Source organism: Haplochromis burtoni, unplaced genomic scaffold (genome assembly GCF_018398535.1).
Source record: "Haplochromis burtoni strain Fernald_Lab_line unplaced genomic scaffold, NCSU_Asbu1 Contig_188, whole genome shotgun sequence".
NCBI lineage: Eukaryota > Metazoa > Chordata > Actinopteri > Cichliformes > Cichlidae > Haplochromis > Haplochromis burtoni.
In genome coordinates, this window is record NW_024582549.1 from 945,171 (window position 1) to 965,405 (window position 20,235).

Consider the following 20,235-nt stretch of genomic DNA (forward strand, 5'->3'; position numbering starts at 1 on the left):
GAATGTGTCTGGCCTGAGGCCTCAACTCATTTGGTGTCTTAATATATTTTATTCTACTTGGTAACAGACAATCAGAGTCAATAATTAGCCTCAGAGACCCTGAGGGCTTGAAGTTTATTACCTTGTATGGAAGGTGTTATAGAAAAGAGAAGTTGTATGTCTGCTTATAGCTATTAAAGATGTACGATTAACTGTGACTAAGGTCTGGAACCTATTTTAATCTGTCATTGACGCCATGGGGGGGGGCGTGTACCCCACTGCTTTATAAGTATCCACAACATGTATTTTGGTCAGAAGACATATGTTGATGTTTTCTCCAGGCTGTTAATAAACTCATCGTTTGATTGCACTTTTCTGGGGCTTCCGTGGTTTGTGACACTGCTCTACATTGATTGATTTCGCGACAGAGAATAACATTGTTATCACTAAAAACGATAAACTAATTCCTGCTCCTCAAAACCTTCAGTTTGCAAAGGACAGCCAATCCCAGCAGAGATAGCTTAAAGAGATTTTAAACGGCTCATTTCAGATGATTAAAGATTATCTTCAATTTTAAATGAAGCAAAGTAAAAAAAAAAAAAGAAAGAAAGAAAGAAAGAAAATATTGAGCTTGAAATAAGCACAGGTAGCTCCTCTTCAATCTATTCAGCACTGATAACCCACCACTTGTTGCTTTCACCTACAACCATGTAATTTACCTTGTTCAGTACTGAACAGCACAGACCAAGGTCTGTGGCATTCACAGGCAGCCTGTCATTTACAGTATCTCACCTGTAATTTGCTGCATACATGAATGTGCTGCACACCTGTAACCAGCTGGTGTTTCACTTGCTGTAATCACACTTTCTTTTCTGACCAGAAGAGAAACCCTCACCTCTGGCCACGCACCAGTAATAACCCTGGATGGCGAAGCTGAGGTGATCTGAATTTCCATTTTCATCTTGTTTAACTATTTTTGCAGTGGATAATCACAGGATCTTAGTAAATCCCTCAACTGGACTTATGTTATGTATTTGGGTTATATCATTCAAACTTGGTACTGTTTTCTGAAGTGCCTTTCACTTCCTCCTTTTGAGGAACCACAGAAAAATCTCACTGAAAGTCTCTTCCTCTGTGCAGGCTTTTTCCATCTGATACATAAACTGAACCTCCTGAACAGCTGTGTCAGCACCCAAGTGGGAGAATTCAAGTGAAATAGCCTCATTTCCTGTCTGATAATTGTGCATTTTCCCTCCAGAAGTTAGATCCCAGCATGTTTTGCCAACGTTTCTTGATCCAGTTCTCAGTCTGCCAAAAAAGTTGGCACACGATTTCATATCACACTCTGTGCTGTTTTAATGCACCATCTGCCAATCAAACCAGAACTTCCTCTGACACCTCTACCAATAAATACGGCTCTTGTAAACAAATAAAGTGTGAATCCCCCTCCCCAACTAATTTCTCTCCCTCTGAAGGAGTTATAGGTGCACTTTCTCACCTGCAGGATGTCCTGGATCTGGCTGAGCTGCTGCCTCAGCACCTGCTTCTGGTGGAAGCTGAAGGCGGGGTGGTTGGATGCCATGGTGAACAGCAGCAGAAACTGCTCCTCTGTCCTCCCATCGTTCAGCGCCAGGCCGTAGTTATTGATCACCGTGTCTATGTGGGTCAGGGTCCGGTACAGGACCCCCGCAGCCTCCCGGTTGTCTGAACCGAGCAGTGCGAGGGACACCAGCAGCTTGCTGCGCACCACCTCATCTGTGATGTTGGTAAGGCCCGACAGGTCGACGGGGTTGTTGGCTTTGATCTCCGCATCCCGTAGAGAGTGGTAGTCCTTGCGAGCCAAGTCCTCCAAGCACGAGCCGAGGAAACGGAGCTCGATGGGGACGCAAAGGTCCAGCAGGCCGCACAGGAACTCTGCCCTCTGGGCTGAGTTGAGTGAGGAGAACCAGCGGTACACCCCCTCTCTGTGAACACAGCTCTGGCTCTCCACCATCCTCACACACGCACTCACACTGTATGTGGACCGGTACAGTAACTACAGAATTCACTTTAAAAACGACTTGAAGGGAGCGCGCTCGGGTGTGCGCACAAATTGCGCAGGCGTCGTTGGCAAACTCAGTCCTAATTTACCAACTTAGGTTTAAGCGGCTGTTTGCCACTTCAACGTTCTCGGTGTTTGTCTGAGAGCGGCCGCAGGAGTGAAATTTAACAAGCAACGGTCGTTTCCTTTGTTGTCGGAGCAGAGACGACACCTAAGCAGGCCTTCCCGAACCAGAATCTCCCCAAAGTCGTCTCACATGGAGCCAAAGTGGACTGGTCTGCATTCACCACGGAGCACGGCAGCCCAGAGTCCCTCCGCCGTGTCCCCCTCCGCCGGTCGGACCGCGGACCCCCTGACGGCTCAGAAACAGTGGTTGCACAAAGGCAGGCGAGATCAAAACACACCGCCCCATTCAATGATACCCTCAAGCACACCGAGACTTTTTGATCCGAGCCGCCAAGCCAAAAGGCACAACAACAAGCCCTTCCTGTAGAGTTGCATGGCTTCCCAAAACTTGTACGAGGAGCCGCGGGCACCAGCCAAAGACTGTGCCGGATTTCAAGTTTGTAAACACAACTAGTAGATCCCGAAGCTACTGCTGGTTACCAGTGGAAATACCACGAGAACATTTCTTAGACATTACCTCATCAAAAGCAGCTGTGGATTAAAAAGAAATCTCACTGACGACTCTGGAGGCGTTTTTTAAAGAAGCCATGAAGGAATTTGGTGCACATTTTACTTCTAGGTTCTTCTCATTCTGCCATGAATCTTGGAAGCGAGAAAAACAGCTGTATATAACATTATCCCAACTCTGGTAACAAGACAAACCTACCACAGAGAACGGTCTGCTCTGATTGGCTGCGAGAGCTGTCTTTAATCGAGGCTCCTCCTGCGATTGGTTCAGAGCGATATCCGTTGCCCTTTTATTCCACATCTTTTTCTCATGCGTTCATACTCCGCTTAGTTATTAGGTATTTAAAGTGCCAGACACACACTCAACTGATGCTTCCAAGGCAGTTTCAGCTTCATGGAATAAAGAGAGCTGCAACAGTTGTCTCTATTCCAATATCGAATCAATAATCTCCACAGAGGAGAATATGCAGAAGAGTAGTTTCCTGTCAGTATAGGTTCACTTTTTTTTTTTTTTTTGGTAAATTCAGGGATTTTTTTTGGTAAAGTTCCCTTTAGTCTTTTATTTAGTTATCTATTTCAGTATGGCATCATCAGTGTATTTAAAAATGCATATCGTGACTTATAAACTGTCACTTTTGAGGAAGTTCTGGCACAGTATTTTACATTTCCCCTCCACTTAGAGGTGAGTTTTGCTAATAGTTACTGATCTTTGAGTACCTCTGAGCAGAATGATGTGTGTTCAAAGTTTGATACTACTTCATGTGCCTTTAAAGTCGTGTGCTGGAAGTAAGACCTGAGTTAAAGATGTGGGCAGTTTGGTGGTCTTCTGAATGAGGCTGCAGTCGTCAGGGAGTACAATTTAAGTGTATGGCGGTTGAACTGGCATTAATCTTTGGGAATGCACCATGTTTTTATCCCCTGTGACCCGTCCGTAAATTCATGTCCCACAAAAACATTTTTATTTATTTATTTTAGTATATTAGAATCTGGTCATGCTGTTTTGAGCTGGTAATGTGTCCAGCGTTTCCCCCCTGACTTTCGCCCAGTTTTAGCTGGGATAACTATCACTTAACTACTTATCCAACTTAGCTAAGTGATTCGGGGATCTGGTCGTCTTAGTGTGAATGTCAGGACCTAAGGCTTATAATAGGATAAATCAGGTTTTCCACTTCATGTCTGGGTTCCTTTTTTCCTTTTAGCTGTTGTGGCGGAACAGTGTATATATTTAAACTTTACAGCCTTTTTGGTGTAGTTCATATATAGGTTCAGAAGATGGCAGCAGATGGCTATGCTGATGCCTGCTGCAGCGGCACATTGCCGACGGACGTGGTGTTGTGTCCAGCGTAATATTTGCCTCCTCACAGATGATAAAAAATGTACACACACCCTAAAAGTGCTGCTTAAATTATGATTTACGTAATAATAAAATGCGCTAACTCTAGTGCACTGTGTCCCCTCACCTCGCCCTACAATGTAGTACTAATCTTCTTTCTCCTCCACCTGCAGTTCTCCCTTGCTCCATCGTCTCGACTGTTTCAGCACATTAGTCTCTATAGGTAAGCCCCGCCCATAAACAAAGACCCCGCCCTCTGCTGACGGAGGAAAGGTCTAAGGTTGCTATAGTAACCATACCCCTCCCTCCGAAGCAGGTTCTGTACCACTCCCTCTCTGCATCAGGGATGCTGCAAAAACTGCACATACAGAAAGTATGAAAACACAACGCAACGCAAAGAAAGAGAGAGAGAGAGACCAAAAATACAGGAGCCAAGTCGTTTTCTTTCAAACACCTTCATTATTTTTCTCCACACAACTGAAAAACAGCGTAACTCCCAGAAACGGAAAGAAAGAAAGAAAGAAAGAAAGAAAGAAAGAAAGAAAGAAAGAAAGAAAGAAAGAAAGAAAGAAAGAGGAGAGTGAAACTATAGAGAGAGAGAGAGAGAGCTTGGCATGCTATAGCATGCTGCAGACTAACAGGGTGGTGCAGGGCATCGTCACCAGGCTGATGACATACAGCAGAGCTTCTAGACCGAGGTGTTGTCAGAACATGGGGAAACGCCAGGAATGAGCCTACAGCCTGAGAAACGCTGTCGGACAGAAAAGCAACAGCAAACCTCTCTGCCCCACCTGGAAGTTGTTACTGATGGTGAGGGTTTCAGCCATCCTGCCATCCGATCATGAGGAAAGAGAAGGACGAGCACACACACACACACACACACACACACACACACACACTCTCTGAGCAGTCATGTGCACACATGGAAAGGAACAGAGGGATTGTACTGGGCGGTTTGAGAGAAATCCAGTTGATTAAAAAGCACGACAGCTGTCTGCAACAGTCTTGCGTGTCAGTAAGCGTCTTGCTCAGCAGAGGAGAAGTGAAGGAATGGAAAGGATAAATCCTCACTTGGCGCTGGCTACTGCTTACTACAACAGCATTGCATCACCTAGCTCCAACTAGGGACTTTAATCTGTGTCGCTTAGTTGAGTAAAATCAATGAGAAAGAGGCCGCTCTCCAAACTGTGCTCCTGTCAAAACCTAACATGTTGCTTCTGAAGCTTCTGAAGGTTCCAGATTCAACGCACAACTAAGATATTACAGCACATATGCATGCATTGTTGTACTTGGATCAATTTGCTCTACAAAAGCAATGCAGTTGGGCGACTAGGATTTTTTTCAGACATCTTGCAAGTATAGTATAAAAGATGTTGTCATTATCTTCAGGTTAGGTTTTAACAGAAGCAGTCGGAAAGCCGTATTTGTGAGGCTTCGATGGAAGTGGTATTTTCCTTTAAATACCTCAGCTGGTGGTACAGCAGGCGCAGGGCTCTGCCAATACACTGTGCTGTGAATGTCCACCAACTCAGAGGAAGTTCCATCCTTTGACCGGTGTGTGTGGAGGTGGGGTTGAGTGGGAGGGAGAGAGATGGAGCGAGTGCAGCTGTCGGCCGATGCTAGTCGGCTAGATGTTGCTGTGCGCCGACTCTGTCCTCGTGAGATGCTCTTGTAAAGTTCATGAACAGCATGAAAGGCCACTGTGCAATTTTGAGACCACACACACAAACACACACACGCCTACATACACAGGCATACACTGTGATGGCAAAAACATCTAAGCTTGATAGAAACTCGCATTTCACTGTGAACATGATATCCAAACATGCTGCTCCTCACACACAGTATGCGATAAAAATTAACCAGATAAAGAAGAAGAAGGATGGGGTAAAAGCAATGAGTGTGTGTGTGCATGTGTGTTTGTGTGGACAGCACATACACACTCTGCAGCTCTTGAGTGTGTCTCAGCCAACACAATGGAACATAAGCACACAACCATCAGTAACAACACCGGGGCAGGCGGAAGAACCAAAAGGCAGGAGTTTTAGAAAGAAGGGGAGGAGGGTTACAAAATAAAGAACATATCCATCAATGTATTGTACATGAGAGAAAATGTTAATAAATAAATTTTAAGTTACAAATCTGTTGAAAACTATGATTTGAAGATGAAAAAGTCTGTCTGGTCAGTCCTGTCTGTGCACTTGCTGTAAATGCCAGCTGCAGCTTTCGTGCCTGAGAATCAGGCAGCCCACTCGAGTCTTGACGTGAATCTCTGAAGCTCACTTAAGTCCAGTTTCTGGACTATATTATCTCACTGCAGTCCAGTCATCTGGACTGCTTTACCCCTCCTTTGTCCACCCCTTTGGGTTCTGCACTTCAGCATTTCTTCCAGGACGGCCGGACCAAGCTCTGCTTAGTTTGGGTTAGCCACCTTTAGCCCAAATGAGGGTGGAGCCTTCCTTGGTCCCAGCTGGTTGCAGCAATCTCACCAGGAACACGAAGGGGCAGCAGATTCGCCATAATACTCATATGAATTTATAGTTGTTGTAGCATAGGTGGGCTGACTCTGAAAGCGGTGCTGTCTTTAAATAAAAAAGTGGATAAACAAAATAGCCACTCCAATGTTGAGCAGAATCACCATGACAACCAGGATGGAGCTGTATGCCTGCGTGGGAGAGAAAGAGAGAAAAGAGAGAAAGTGTCAATAATAAAGACACACACACACACTCACAGAGCTCACAATAGAGCAATAGAGGCTGTTTTCAGTACATTCAACCTGAAAACCACTCACATTTATATTCATCTTTCTATCTCCTCATATATATATATATATATATATATATATACACCTTGAGGTGACTGTTATTGTGATTTGACGTTATATAAACAAAGCTCAATTGAGCTGAATTTATAGTGGTGCACTTTCACCCATCTCTAAAGCCCTAAACTCTCTCCCCAGCAGGATATGGCAGGTTTAGTTCAGCTTCAGCCAATATGACAGAAAGTGTGACTTTGGTCAACAAGAAAATGAGAATTCCTGGCATCAGCTAAAATACTCTAAGGCTTGGTTGAACTGGAAAACCTTTTCTTAACAGTGGAGGCTATAGTGGAGATCCTGTTTTCATTATTGCCATATTTTTAGTGCTCACACGTGATCGTCTTAAACAAAACAGTATTCATTATTCTTCTGTTTATCCATTTATTCATTTTCTTATCTAATTTATTCTTGTTCTTTTTGGAAACTGTGTTATTGCACTGCTCACTGCATAACTGCCGCTGTCAGATGAATTCTGGTATTTCATCTGTGGCGTTTTACTAGTTTACAAATCCTGTAGTTCTGGGATTTTCAGTAAAGATCATCTTGAACACACAAGTGTCAAGTTAAATACAGTGTTGTGACATTTTTGAAGACCTAGTCCTAAATCTCTCCAGGACAACAGAAGGAACTTGGAATATCTCTGCTTTTCACAATAAAAGCCCCTAGTTAGTTATGGTAAGTTACCATATTCGTTAAGGTATGTTGGACTGGCACAGTAAACAACTCCCAGTTAAAGCGAGCTTAGGATACTGACTTAAAATATGCAATACATGTTGGTTTCTTAATTTAAGCATTTCTCTCAAAGACAAAATTTCAATATCAGATCATGGAACTCTTTAAACAAATGTGAGTATTTTGTTTTTTATACTATCCTGCTTTCCTCTAAAATATATTTAAAAACTGCTGTTAATTTGCTATTTTATGATGTTGTAATAAAAGTCTTAAAAAAAAGTATTTTAAGGTCTTTTTTGTATCCATCTCTAAGCTCAGAATATATTGTTTACAGAAGAATAATACACACACATACACCAACTAATACAATATTATTACTTTTCATTCTTGTTATTTGATTTGCAGTGGAGGTGATACTGGAAAACATGACACACAAAATAATATATTATCTAAAATATCCATCCATTCTTTTCTTCTGTCGTTATCAGGGTCACAGGGGGGCTGAGTATATCTCAGCTGTCATCAGTGACGGGAATAACGGCGTTACAAGCAACGGCGTTACTTTTTTCAGTAACGAGTAATCAAACTAATTGCTATTTCTATCGTTACACCGCCGTTACCGTTACCAACAAGAAAATGCGGTGCGGTCGCGTTACTATTTTTCAACAAACAGATGGTTGAAGCTGTGTTCAGCTTATCGCGTCTTATATCAGTTCCATTGAAGTAGCTGTCTACGTAAGTAATCTGGGCGCTACAGTGATTAGCAGCTCCGCGCGCTCCCGCAGGCAGCAGTCACTTTTTGGCACAACACCTGGAGCTAAGGGGGCAAAATAATCGCATGAGTGCTGCTGTTTGACTGAGGAATACTAAAGTTGTCGTGGTAAGCCAATCACATGACCACTTCAAGATGACAAAGCAACAAGGTGATATATACCAGTTTCTAAATTGTGTCAATAGGCCACGTAAAGCCAGAGTCATGATAAACAATATATACGCGGCGTTTTTTCCTCAATAGTTTCATCACGTTTACTGTCTAAGGACAGCGCAGCGAGCACTCTCTGCTTATGAGCAAAAACAACAAAAACAAAACAAAAATCAGCCTGTTCGTGTTGATGGAAAAATGTAACATGTCGACCAATCAAAAATGATATGGCAACATGACATTTGGTTGTTTAGGAAGAGGGGGAAGTTTTAGGAGTGATGGTGAGAGAGAGAGAGAGAGAGATAGAAAGAAAGACAGCAGAAAAAGAGAGGGAGCGAGTTTTGAGATGTGAGAGATTTGCGACGTTTAGCATGTTTGGAGTGTGTAGTTAATGTGTTGTCTTGTGTAGTTAGTGTGTAGTGTTGTGGATAGTTTTGTGCTGTGTGTCAGAACAATGAGGCGACTGCTGTCTCCAGGTAGAAACAGGAGTGATACACCTGCTGCTGTCAGACCTGCAGGTATCAGGCTGTGATGTTTCCTTTATAGTGGACAGAAATTATTTTTTTGGTGGCAGGAATAATTTGTGTGGCATGATTGTTCTGTAAATAGTTTGAAATGGTTATTTAAATCAAGGTAAAAGGTAAATGGCTGCAAGTAACTTTGTTTGCAAAAGTTGTGCATAGGATTTTTAAAACTGACAATTTATATTTGCATTTAAAGTTATGAAATATGATTCATTAAACATGTTTGTGGTTGTTACAGTAAAAAATATAACTTTTTCTACTCGGATTTTATGGGTTTTTTTTGTCTGATTTTAGATCAATTGTGTTAACACAGTATGTCAAAATGAAAAAATAACTGTAAATTCAGACACGTGAGGTTGTGCTTAAAAGGATGATACCAAACAAGGCAAAGTAAATAGTTTTTAAAGGTGAAATGTAGAGGAAACATCAAAAGTAGTTAAAATGGCCAATTCTACCCTGGACCCCATGGTTAAAGGTTTTTTTTAAAGTAACGTAATAGTTACTTTTTAAGTAATTAATTACTTTTAGAATCTTGTAACTCAGTTAGTAACTCAGTTACTTTTTTTGAAGAAGTAACTAGTAACTATAATTAATTACTTTTTCAATGTAACTTGCCCAACACTGCTGTCATAGGGCAAGAGGCCAGTACACTCCGGACAGATCGCCAGTCTGCTGCAGGGCTAATACACACAGACAGACAACCATTCACACTCATGGGTAATTTAGAGTCACCAATTAACCTAATGCCACTAACTGCATGTCTTTGGACTGTGGGAGGAAGCTAGAGTTGATGGAGTTAAACTCAAGACCTTCTTGCTTTGAGGCAACAGTGCTAACCATTGCACCCCTGTCCATGTAAAATATGTAACCTAAAATAAATGTCACAGAAAAGAAACAATTTGAAAGAGCCAAGTTGCCTTTTTGACCAGCAGTACTTGAGAAAAGACCAGCAGGAGTGGTGATGCATGTAAAAATCCAAAGATAGCTATTGGGTTTTACTTACATAGCTTCTGTTAACTGTTTTAAGCCTACCACAAATTGTTGTGATCTCTTTGTTGCCTTGCATTGTGTTACCTGTCTTCTTGTTAAAGACTTTCAATAAACACAAAAAGGAAAAAGATCGAAGGCGAAAACTGCACGTAAATATAAATACTCCATTTCTGCCTTTATCGAACAAGGAAGCCTAAATTCTCTGAGAGAGTGAAGTCAGAGGTGAAGCTTGGCTGCACTACAGAAGCCTTGAGCAGGCGTCGCTGTGGTGTCTTGCTCAGTGACACTTCTGCAGATGCTTGCTGACAACCTGGGTCATGTGGGTGAAGGCCAGTCTTTCTGACCACCTGTACGCTGTGGGTAATTATGTGCAAGTAAAACGAGTATATCCACTGACACGACCACTTTTTGTCTTTTGCAAAATAGCGCACTGCACTGGCATTAGCACACACAGAGCGGATTTTTACTCTTAATAAAAGATTTACCGAAAGAGGAGGACCTGCAGAAGACCTATGGTTTTAATTAAGTCTACCTCTGAAATAATTTTAACAATCGCTGCAGTGGGAGAGGGAAAATAGGACTCCGTGAACCTCTACACACACTTATTAAGCTGCATTAGTGCAACACAGTTGTAAATGAATCCGTCCAGAGGCTGCAAACAAGGTTTGTGCTGATCAACACAGCGATAGGCTTATCACAGATCCGTGTCATAAATGATTACCAGACCACAAGTGGATGATTCATCTGATGGCCTGTTTTTGTGTGTTTTATTTAACCTAATTTATTTAAAAAATGAGGTCCTTATTTGTGTTATCACACCACTTGATACTAATGACTTCCATATTGACACCCAACTTCTAAGAGCACCCTTTTAAAAAAGTGGGTACTTGATTATATAATAGATTGGCCTTAAGTCTAATTCCTTCATTGGTTCTGGAGAACGTTTATTTGTAACTAGTATTTTCAATTAGTAAAATATATGGAACACACACCACAAACATATATCTTTATCCGCACAATATTGCCAAAATTAGAAATTTCATGCACTGTTTTCACCAAGGCTGGACTATTCTAGTTTCTAATTATCAGGCTGCTCTAACAGCTCCCTACACAAACCTCAGCTGATCCAAAATGCTGCAGTGAAAAGACTAACGGGTACCAAAAAGAGACAGAGCATATTTATCCCACATTGGGTTCTCTTCATTGGCTCCCTGTTAAATTTAAAATCCTTCTCCTAACAAAGAAAGTCTTAAAAATTTAGGCCCATCATGTCTTAAAGATCTCATAGTATCATGTTATCCCAACAGAGGCCTTTGCTCTTACACTGCAGACTTTTTTGTACTCTAAGTAGAATGGGAGGCAGAGTTTTCCGCTATTAGATCCCTCTTCTGTGGAACCAGCTCCCGGTTGGGTTTCAGGAGAGAGAAACTCTCTCTAAGCTCAAAATAATACTAGATCAGATGACCATCAGCCATGTCTTAATTATGCTACTATGGGCTAAGACTTCTGAGGGACTTCTCATGCTGCACTGAGCATTTCTCTCTGACTCCTAGCATGTTTATATCCCACTTAACTTTTACCTGTGCTCTCCCATAGTTCGTGTTTTCTCCCCTGAACCTGTTCGCTCCCAGAGCCTGGTTTGCCTGGAAGTTTCTTCCTGTTCAAAGGGAGTTTTTCCTTCCAACATAAAGAACATTGACATGACTTTTATTGTGGACTGGTCCAGTATAAATAAAACTGAAGTGAATTGGGACTGAGCTGGATGCTGTGTGCCTCTCAAATGAATAGCTGCACTTTGTGGAAAACACAATTACTTGCTATCATGCTGAGAGTTAGAAGATTGATGCAGCTGTACTACCTGTGCACTGAAAACACCAGCTAGCGTGTCTACATTACAATATGTTTTGGTAGTAAAAATTTAGCATCAGTATGCATGGTGCATTCCAAATTTAGCCTCAATAAAAAAAAAGAAAGAACTGGACTTTTGTTTGAAGTCTTGTTATTTACACCATCACCACCAGCAGCCTGCCTAAACACGCTTTAAAACAGGTACAACTCAAATTGTTCATATTTAATTAAACTATTAACAATTATTGACAATTCTTATGGTAATAGTTGCATTGCATTTTTGCGATCCTTACTCATTTCTAATTCTATTTTGGGGGACCTCATAACTACCTTAATGCAGCTGCTCAAGGCTTCCACAGTCTAAAACATATGATTTTAGCTCCCTTCCCCCTTCTTTTAAGACAACTTTTTTCTGATTCCCTTCCTCTTGCAAACAAAGGGTCTGAATGGCAGTCGGGTGGAGTTGCAGCTAGAAATCTGTGCTTATGATCATCATATTAGGGACAGAAGCACTTAATGCAGAGCTAAGACTAAAAAACAAACTGCCTGAAAGTGGATATTAAGAGCAGTCTGAAGCCTGAGCGTTTAGTTTACAGGGATATCTTATATGTATCCTGATGTCATTAATTGAATTTTTAGATTTAAGATGAGCATGCGACACAGGACAGAAAATATAGAAAAGCTTAATAGGTCCATAATTAAGTAGCTTCACTGTTCAAAGAAGTTTTCTGAACCACTTGATGTCCAATCATACCTGTCATTCTGTGACCACTATCCTGTTAATATTTACTTTTACGATGCCCAGCCTGAAAAAATTTGTTTTTCAGACCTGAAATATTAACACTGAAGGATACAACAATTAAATTACCGTAATGTTTTTAATTAAGAGAGTATCCATATAGCTATAAAAGTCTGCATTAAAGGCACTCGCTTGTTGGTAGACGCAACAAGTCACAATACGACTGTTTTTATCCGTCAAACAGTCCTACATGGCATCAAAGACAGAGGTTCTGATAATTAAAGCAGTGATTCAGTTTTGAGGTGATTTTGAAAAAATCCTTAACACAAGCACACAACATACGCCCCAAGCTAGTAACCTTGGTGTGCGTTTTGATCCTCATCTGAATTTTGAAGTGCACAGACAAAATATCGCAAAAGCTGCCTTTTTATCATCTTAAGAAATGCTGCAAAAGCACAGCCATATCTCTCCCACGCAGATACAGAGAGACCTGTTCGTGCTTTTATCACTTACAGGGGTTGACAACTGTACTGTAATGGTTTCTTTTGTGGCCTATACCAAGGAAGATTTGGATGAACTGCAGAGAAGCCAAAATGCAGCAGGTGTGCTGACCAGGATTAGCAGGAGAGGACAGATTATTTTCTGTAGTAGATTTGTCTTTTTCTGCTTCTAGTTTACTTTAGTGACTGTCTATTTATGCTTTTTATTACACATTCCTGCTAATTTTTCTTTCATCTGTCTCGGGCTTTTCACCTGCTCCTCCACAATCTACAACTAAGACTAATAAAGAAACAGTCTGGGATCCTCCAGAGGCAGCTAATCTTAAAGATATTTTCAGCGCTCGTCTCAGATGTATCCGCTAATATGCTTTTTATTTTTAAATCTAACTTTAGTTGTTTACTTTTTAGATATCTTCGTCATCGAGTTACTAATGGTTGTTGTAGGACATGGGCCATGGGGATGCAGCTTCATGTAAATATGAGCCTATGGGATGCACAGAGGTTGCCTTCTGTGTTCCATGATGCTGAGTTGATGTTCTTGAGTGACTATTAAAGTAATTTTATTGTATGCATCTTTCTGTTGCAAACTTGTACGAACGCTTCATGGACGGATGTAAGTGATTAATCGACTGATTGATTTTGAGGGCCTGTGTTTGTGCTGCTGCACATCTGCATGCGGAAGTGGCCCCGGTGTCCATTCCCATGGCGTTCTCGCTGTGTATTTATCTGAGTGTGATAGTATCTGTGCATGCTGTGAACCTGTCTTACACAAATCTCACTTGCTTCTCTGCGGCTGCAAACACACAAACACACACACAAGCACCCTACCTCCACCCCCCACCCCCCACCCCCTTTGTCACTGACACGCGCCCACTGATTGGCGCCGTTGGAGCAAGGCATACGCTGTTCCCTAGCAACAGAGCGCTGGTTAACCAATAGGGGGCCGTCTGTGAGGATGGGGCTAGTTTGCCAGTCTGCTGTTACTAAGGTGCAGAGAGGATTGCTGGGGTTCTGTGTATCTCTATCAGTGTGTGTGTCCATGTGTCTAAGGCTTTGTGTTTGCATGTAGCAGGTAGCAGCACACACTGAACTGATGAGCAACCGGCCTCAGCCACTAAAGCCATCACACTGCTGCAGAAAAATTCTGATTAAAGTGAGCAAGTTGTTTGAGGAGCGAGGAACTGTATTTAGCAGTTTACACACAAGCAAAGTGAGAGTGCGAGAGGGAGAAATGGGGTGCGTCCTTATGTGCTCAGTGAACGATGTGTGGTTTTCACTTGCTGATTTTCCTGTTGCTTTCATTAGCTAATGCCGCGACCATATTATCACCCAGGATTAGCGTGGATGGGGCCATCCACCAGCCTAAGTCAAGATGAAGCCAAAAAATTATATTACAGCAGCATAATCCCTCCCTGCTCGCTCACAGTACAAAAAATCTTTCTTTATTTCATAAGGTTAAACCTTGTGCCTCTCCACCCGGATTATCTTAATATGTGGGATAACATTGTGTTATGTCACTGGGGATGGGATGTATCCTCATGACAGTGGGCAACAAATCCTTTTAGTCAAATCAATGTGTGGCAGTGACATGACAGATATGAAAAACGCTCCATTCAGCTGCTGTCCACTGATACTGAAGCCAAGTGGAGAATTTCATGCTAAAATTCCGAGTAATAACTTATATTTTATGTAAACAACTTTATATGAAGTCAAATTGCTTAATGTAAAGTGTAATGGGTCACTTATGTTATACCCAAAGTTGTTCAGTGCCTTTTGGCTTCATACTTACTTGCATAAAACGTGTTTGAGCAGCAGAGTGTTTCCAGGAAATAAAAGTTTGATAAAATCTCTCTTTACTTGCCCAGCACTAAATTGCAGGCAAAGTTAATGAACAGCTGGTGAACTCAGAGCCACCATTCCACTTTCTTTAGGGTTCAGAAACTAGATTCAGTTCAGACTCGAGGACAGTAGAGGGCGCTTGGAAGATAGTCCTCAGTGAATAGAAGTGAAGGGAGCTTAAAAGGCTATAAAGACAAATAAGGTATCAAAACAATCTAAAACCAGAATAATGTTTATTTTCTACATGCTTTTTATGAAAAAGACAGATACAATTTCCAGAAGAAATGGTTATTTTTGTAAATATGGCAGGTCCATGAGTCACTAACTTACTACAAGTCCTGTAACTGTAAGAGAATGAGTGTTCCTGACGATATCAGAACTTATCTCGTTACAGAGTTACAGAGTTATTAAGACATGCTGTCTGAATGTGTTCATAAAGGCCCTGAACCACAGACTGTACATAAAATATGGACTTGGCCACTGTGGCATCACTTAAAGCTGCTCTTATCGAGAATATCATCTTGGCTTTTATGCAGCTAGCAGTCATTAACACAAGAAGGGGAAGTGCTACATTATCAGCAAATGCTACACTGGTCAACAAGCATTTTTCTACTTGTGCTTTTACAAATTTTACTTGGTGACCCCAAATCTGACAACTGTTTTTATCTAGCATCAACAAAAAAACCCATCTTTTTTTGTTGTTGTTGTTATGATCTTCTAGTAATTGGATAACTAGGATGACCAGGTGGGAATGCTGATGCGTTTTAGCATTTAAGAGTTACATTTGGTCTCCAGGTTTGGTCTTTGTGGATTCTGAAATTCATGAACTGATGCGTGAGTTCAAAAAAAACTGAAGCCAACTACATCAGCAGCATAGGACGGATCCGTGCAGGTTGTTCAGAATTTTCTTGGCAATCACAGAGCAGAGAATTATGCTGAGCTTGTGGATAACATGCTGAAATCATATCAGCTAATGAGTGCCAGACTGTCACTGAAGAAGCAGTTTTTACATTCTCTTGTTGACTTTTTCCCACTAAATCTAGATGACAGCGATGAGCGTGGGGAAAGATTTAATCAAGATATGAAAGTGATCGAAAACTGATATAAGGGAAAATTTAATTTGAGCATGGTGGGTGGCTACAAAAATACTCAGTACCTCAAACATCTTTGAGCGCACTGATCACATTTAATTTTGAGCTAAATAGACAGAAACACGTTTTAATGCATCTCTGAATAAAACACCTCAAAAAAATTTTGCCAGGAAAATTTCAGCCATAGTGTTAGACTTAACTTTAATCAATATAATATATATATTGATTAAAGTTTCAAAACGCCAATGATGTGTATCTCAGTAGCATAACATAAAAATAATCTAATTTCAGCAACCTTTAACTTTAATAGGTTTACATGCGTGTGTTCTTAGAAAAATTCAACCCCATACAGTTACCGTAAAGGAAAAATTATCTGCAGAGACTTTAACCATTGTTTTAATCACACACTACATATATTATTTATACATATTCATTGCTCCAAAATGACCAGAAAAACTGGTAATGCTACTAAACAGGTGGACATTAACCTCTCCATAATCTTAATTGGTGTGGTTAAGATGGGCATTTTGGTCCCTCACATTTACTCTTTTTTGGGGGAGGTCTCCACTTGATCTGAACAGCCACACTGGAAGGCAGCGTGAAAAGGTGGTTGTCATTAAAGCACTGATGGGGATGTGATGGCATTTAGCACACATTTTCAGAAAGTCTCACTGGGAACACATGGTGCTTTTTTGGCTAGTACACACAAAAAGTGGCACAAATAGTTGAGTGATAAATGAAAGAAGAGTACTGTGGCGTACAATACTGCAGATAACGGGTGACACAAACACCTTTAAGGGTGATGTCACCCTTAAAAGTTAGTTGCCTGGATCCAGCCACTCTTACTGGATTGTATCATGTCATCTCAACAAGAACAAATTAAGTTGCTGAATTTCATGCAGATGCTACATGATTTAATTACGTTCACCATAGAAACATGGAATTATTTAGTTCAAATTACAAGTTTGGATCTTGTGCATGTAACAACCACCCAATTTCATTTTGGGAGTCGACTCACGAAATTCACAAGATCACATTAGATGTCAAACCACAGGAAAATCACTGGGGTTACAAGAGGCAGACAACCACACCGCGTGTATGCTGTTACTATTTCTTATGGTTTAACTTGTCAGGGACAACAACATAAAGCATCATCAAGCATAGCTTTCCTACTTTTGTTAAGTCTGTATTGACAGATTAATGCCGTGGTGGTTTGTGCTGTTGCCTCAGAGCAAGAAGATTCTGGGTTCAAATCCACAATGTAGCAAAGTTTGCAGTGGGTTCTCTCTGCGTACTCTGGTTTCCTCCACAGTTAAAAGTCATGCAGTTGTAAAGCTAACTGGTTATTCTAAATTACCCAAAGGTGTTGAAGTGCAAATGGTTGTTTGTCTCTGTATGATAGACTAGCGACCTAGTGTGTACCCTGCCCCTGTTACCCTATCACTTCCGCAGCCCAGATAAAGATAAGGAGATGGGTGGATTGGAAGTTGCTGTAAATCCGTTGAATTCTTTGGTTGAACATTATTTAATATGAATACAACATGTACTACAGACATAAGTCCCATTTCATTCATTCAACAAGATTATCGTTGGTGTAACAAACAAATATTTTACTAGTTCATGTAACAAAACTTTTGATGTGCCAAAGTGTTTAAACAATATGAGATGAATTTAAATAAATCTAATTAGACTAACGTGGTACAAACATGTTGATTGAACAAAAATCAAATTAATTGAATGTTAATGTTAATATTATGTTAAACCTACACACATATATCGTGTTGACACAACACAACCAAGATGGATTAATATAACATGATTTGTTTAGATGGAATATAAGAGGCAAGATAAAATTACGTTCATCCAATGAATTATTTTTTTGAGTGCAGCCTTTCCAGATGTTGTGTTTTTTTAAATAGGCTTGTTTAAGTCATGATTTATGTCATGACTTTATTGAGACAGGGCTGCAGAATCCTTCCGACAGGTTTAAACACAGTATTATATGAAGTTAAGCTTAAGCACATTAAGGCAATTCTCCCAAACAGACTTAGTGGAGGAACTGCTTCCACACATATATAATTACTGAAACAGGTCTGTATGTTTCTTTCACATGGCCACATCCACAGGAATACGACAGTATTTATTAAGACGACCGGATCCAAACCAGAGGAAAAGTTTGTGTTACTGTTCAGTAAAACAAATCAAACTAATTAAAGAAATTGCTGACTCTGCCAATCTGCTCTGCAGCTGTTTGTTCCTGAGAATAATAAAAATGCTTTCAGCACAAATTTATCAGCACAAAGCGTGATAATAAATGAGAGAGCTCATCACGGTCAATGTGCATCAGGCACAGTATATGACCACAAAATGCACAGAAACCAGAGTGGTGTACTATTGAGCAAGTTTGGCATAGGCAGGATTTCTGGGAGCTAAGAGGTTTAACTAATCTTAACTGAAGCCCAAATCATACAAATTTATAAAACTCTTGCATAAAAGCCCTGTGACAGACTGGTGACCTGTCCAGGGTGTACCCTTCCTCTTAACCCCCGTGCCTGGGAATGGTTCCAGTCGTCCCCCCCCCTCCCCCGGATGGATGGATGGATATTGCATATAGCTGCTTGTGTCCTCTCTCATGCAATGCAACCACACACACAGTACCCCAAGAAAACTACTTATTGTTGTTTTCAAAGCAAGGAACATAAGAGCTGAGTTTTGTGCCATAAGAGGTATTTGTGTTGTAACAGTTTAACTTTCAGGTCTGATTGCAACCTTAAGATTTGAAGCTGAAAAAAATGGTCTGAAGAATCATTAATCTAACATTATAGCAGTCAGCTGTTATATTCCAGTGGCTAGTGAAGCGCAAGTGATGATTTAGACGTTAAGTGCCAGAAATCAACAGCTCTGTGGGGAAAAAATCCCTTGTGCCGTTTTGACCTCGTCTTTTAGAGCTGGTAAAGTGTCGGCGTGTAAGAGAATAAGACGGTCTTACCGAATTGCCTTTGCTCTGTGTGAGGTTGTGGTCCTGCTGCATCGGTGTGATGGGGGAGGATTTAAGAGGGGGGGAGAGGGTGAGGTCCCGGCGCAGAGGCCGTGAGTCCAGCTTCTCCCCCTGTCTGTCCAGCTTGTGCGCTGAGTCCTTTCCCCCTTCCCTCCCCTCTTTCCCTTCCCTTCCCTCCCTCCCATCTCGGTTCTTATGCCTCTGTCGCTGTACGGCGTGTGAACGCCCCTCTCCGTGACCGTGCCTCTCCTCCCCGTGCCCATGGGGCTTGTGGGTGGTTGAGTCTCTGGGCTGTAAAGGCTTCATCTCCATCTCGTAGTTGCTAATTTTCTCCTCGTCCTGCTCCAGCAGCCGGCCTCCCCTGCCGTGCACGCCCCTGTGGCTGGACGTCCAAGAGGCAGATGAGGATGACTCTGTCCACCTGGCCTGTCTGTGATTGGAAGAGCTGTGCTCCCGCGACTTGTGATTAGAGGAGCTGTGTTTGTGTCCGTTGGTCCGGCTAGTGCCTCGCCCACTGACCCCACCTCCTTTTGACAACATTCCCCTTCTTTTGTCTTCACTCCAGCTGTTGGCCCGTGGATACTCCCCCTTCCCTCCTCCACCTCCAACACCTTCGCCTCCCACACTGCCTCCTTCCATCAACACCTGAATTTCTGTCTGCACCACCCCCATACCTTTCTCACCTCTTTCTCCCCCCTCCCTTCCCCTGTCCCCATGGTCCACTGCGCTCTGCCGGTGGAAACGGGCACTCTTGGTGCGTTGCGACGGCCGGGCAGGTGGCGGCGGAGTGTGGGGTGGCGAAGACGAAGGCGGGCTGAGATCAGGGGTTGCAGCATCGTTAGAGGGGTCGTCAGAGGCTGCGCTCTTCACATACAGGTCAGGACTGTCGGCCGTACCAGCGCTACTCGACAAACCCTCGCCCTCCACTTCACTGGACACTTGACGTTTGGGACGCTGCACTTCCATACCTGCAGAAGACATCAGAAAGGCATTCAGGATGAGAAGGAGGAGATGAAGGAGTTTTACTTGTTGGAATTACCCAATCTGGGTTTCTAAATGATACACCAGTATCACTGTAGAAAAAAATAACATAAAACTTATATAAATAAAAAGTAAGGGCCTGTTGTAAAAACATGATGGGGTTAAATCTTACATTTACATAAAATATATCATTGCAATTCCAATTATCACATGCAACTGTTTTAGGCTGGTGAGTAAGTGTGACAACACCCACAGAAAATAATCCCACAAGTTGCACAACACTGCATAAAATCTCGTTACATGTGTAAAAATGACTGGGTTAGAGTG

The 20,235-nt window shown here is 41.8% G+C and overlaps 2 protein-coding genes across 3 annotated transcripts in view; both read right to left on the reverse strand.

The window, feature by feature from the left end:
- The window catches only part of zcchc14 (zinc finger, CCHC domain containing 14), a 34,091-nt gene extending 29,869 nt beyond the window's left edge, over positions 1-4,222 (reverse strand). Inside the window, exon 1 of one of the 2 annotated variants that reach the window (XM_042225903.1) lies at positions 1,478-4,222. In XM_042225903.1, coding sequence (XP_042081837.1) covers positions 1,478-1,972 — 495 coding nt within the window. In that variant the 5' untranslated portion in view covers positions 1,973-4,222. The remainder of the gene's footprint in view (positions 1-1,477) is intronic. The other variant, XM_005935022.2, reaches the window with a different exon arrangement.
- A 679-nt stretch (positions 4,223-4,901) lies between these two features.
- The window catches only part of jph3b (junctophilin 3b), a 68,868-nt gene continuing 53,534 nt past the window's right edge, over positions 4,902-20,235 (reverse strand). Inside the window, exons 5-6 of the mRNA XM_005935024.3 lie at positions 18,919-19,895; positions 4,902-6,651 (exon numbers count right to left, since the gene is read on the reverse strand). Of these exons, the coding sequence (XP_005935086.1) occupies positions 6,571-6,651; positions 18,919-19,895 (1,058 nt within the window). The 3' untranslated portion in view covers positions 4,902-6,570. The remainder of the gene's footprint in view (positions 6,652-18,918; positions 19,896-20,235) is intronic.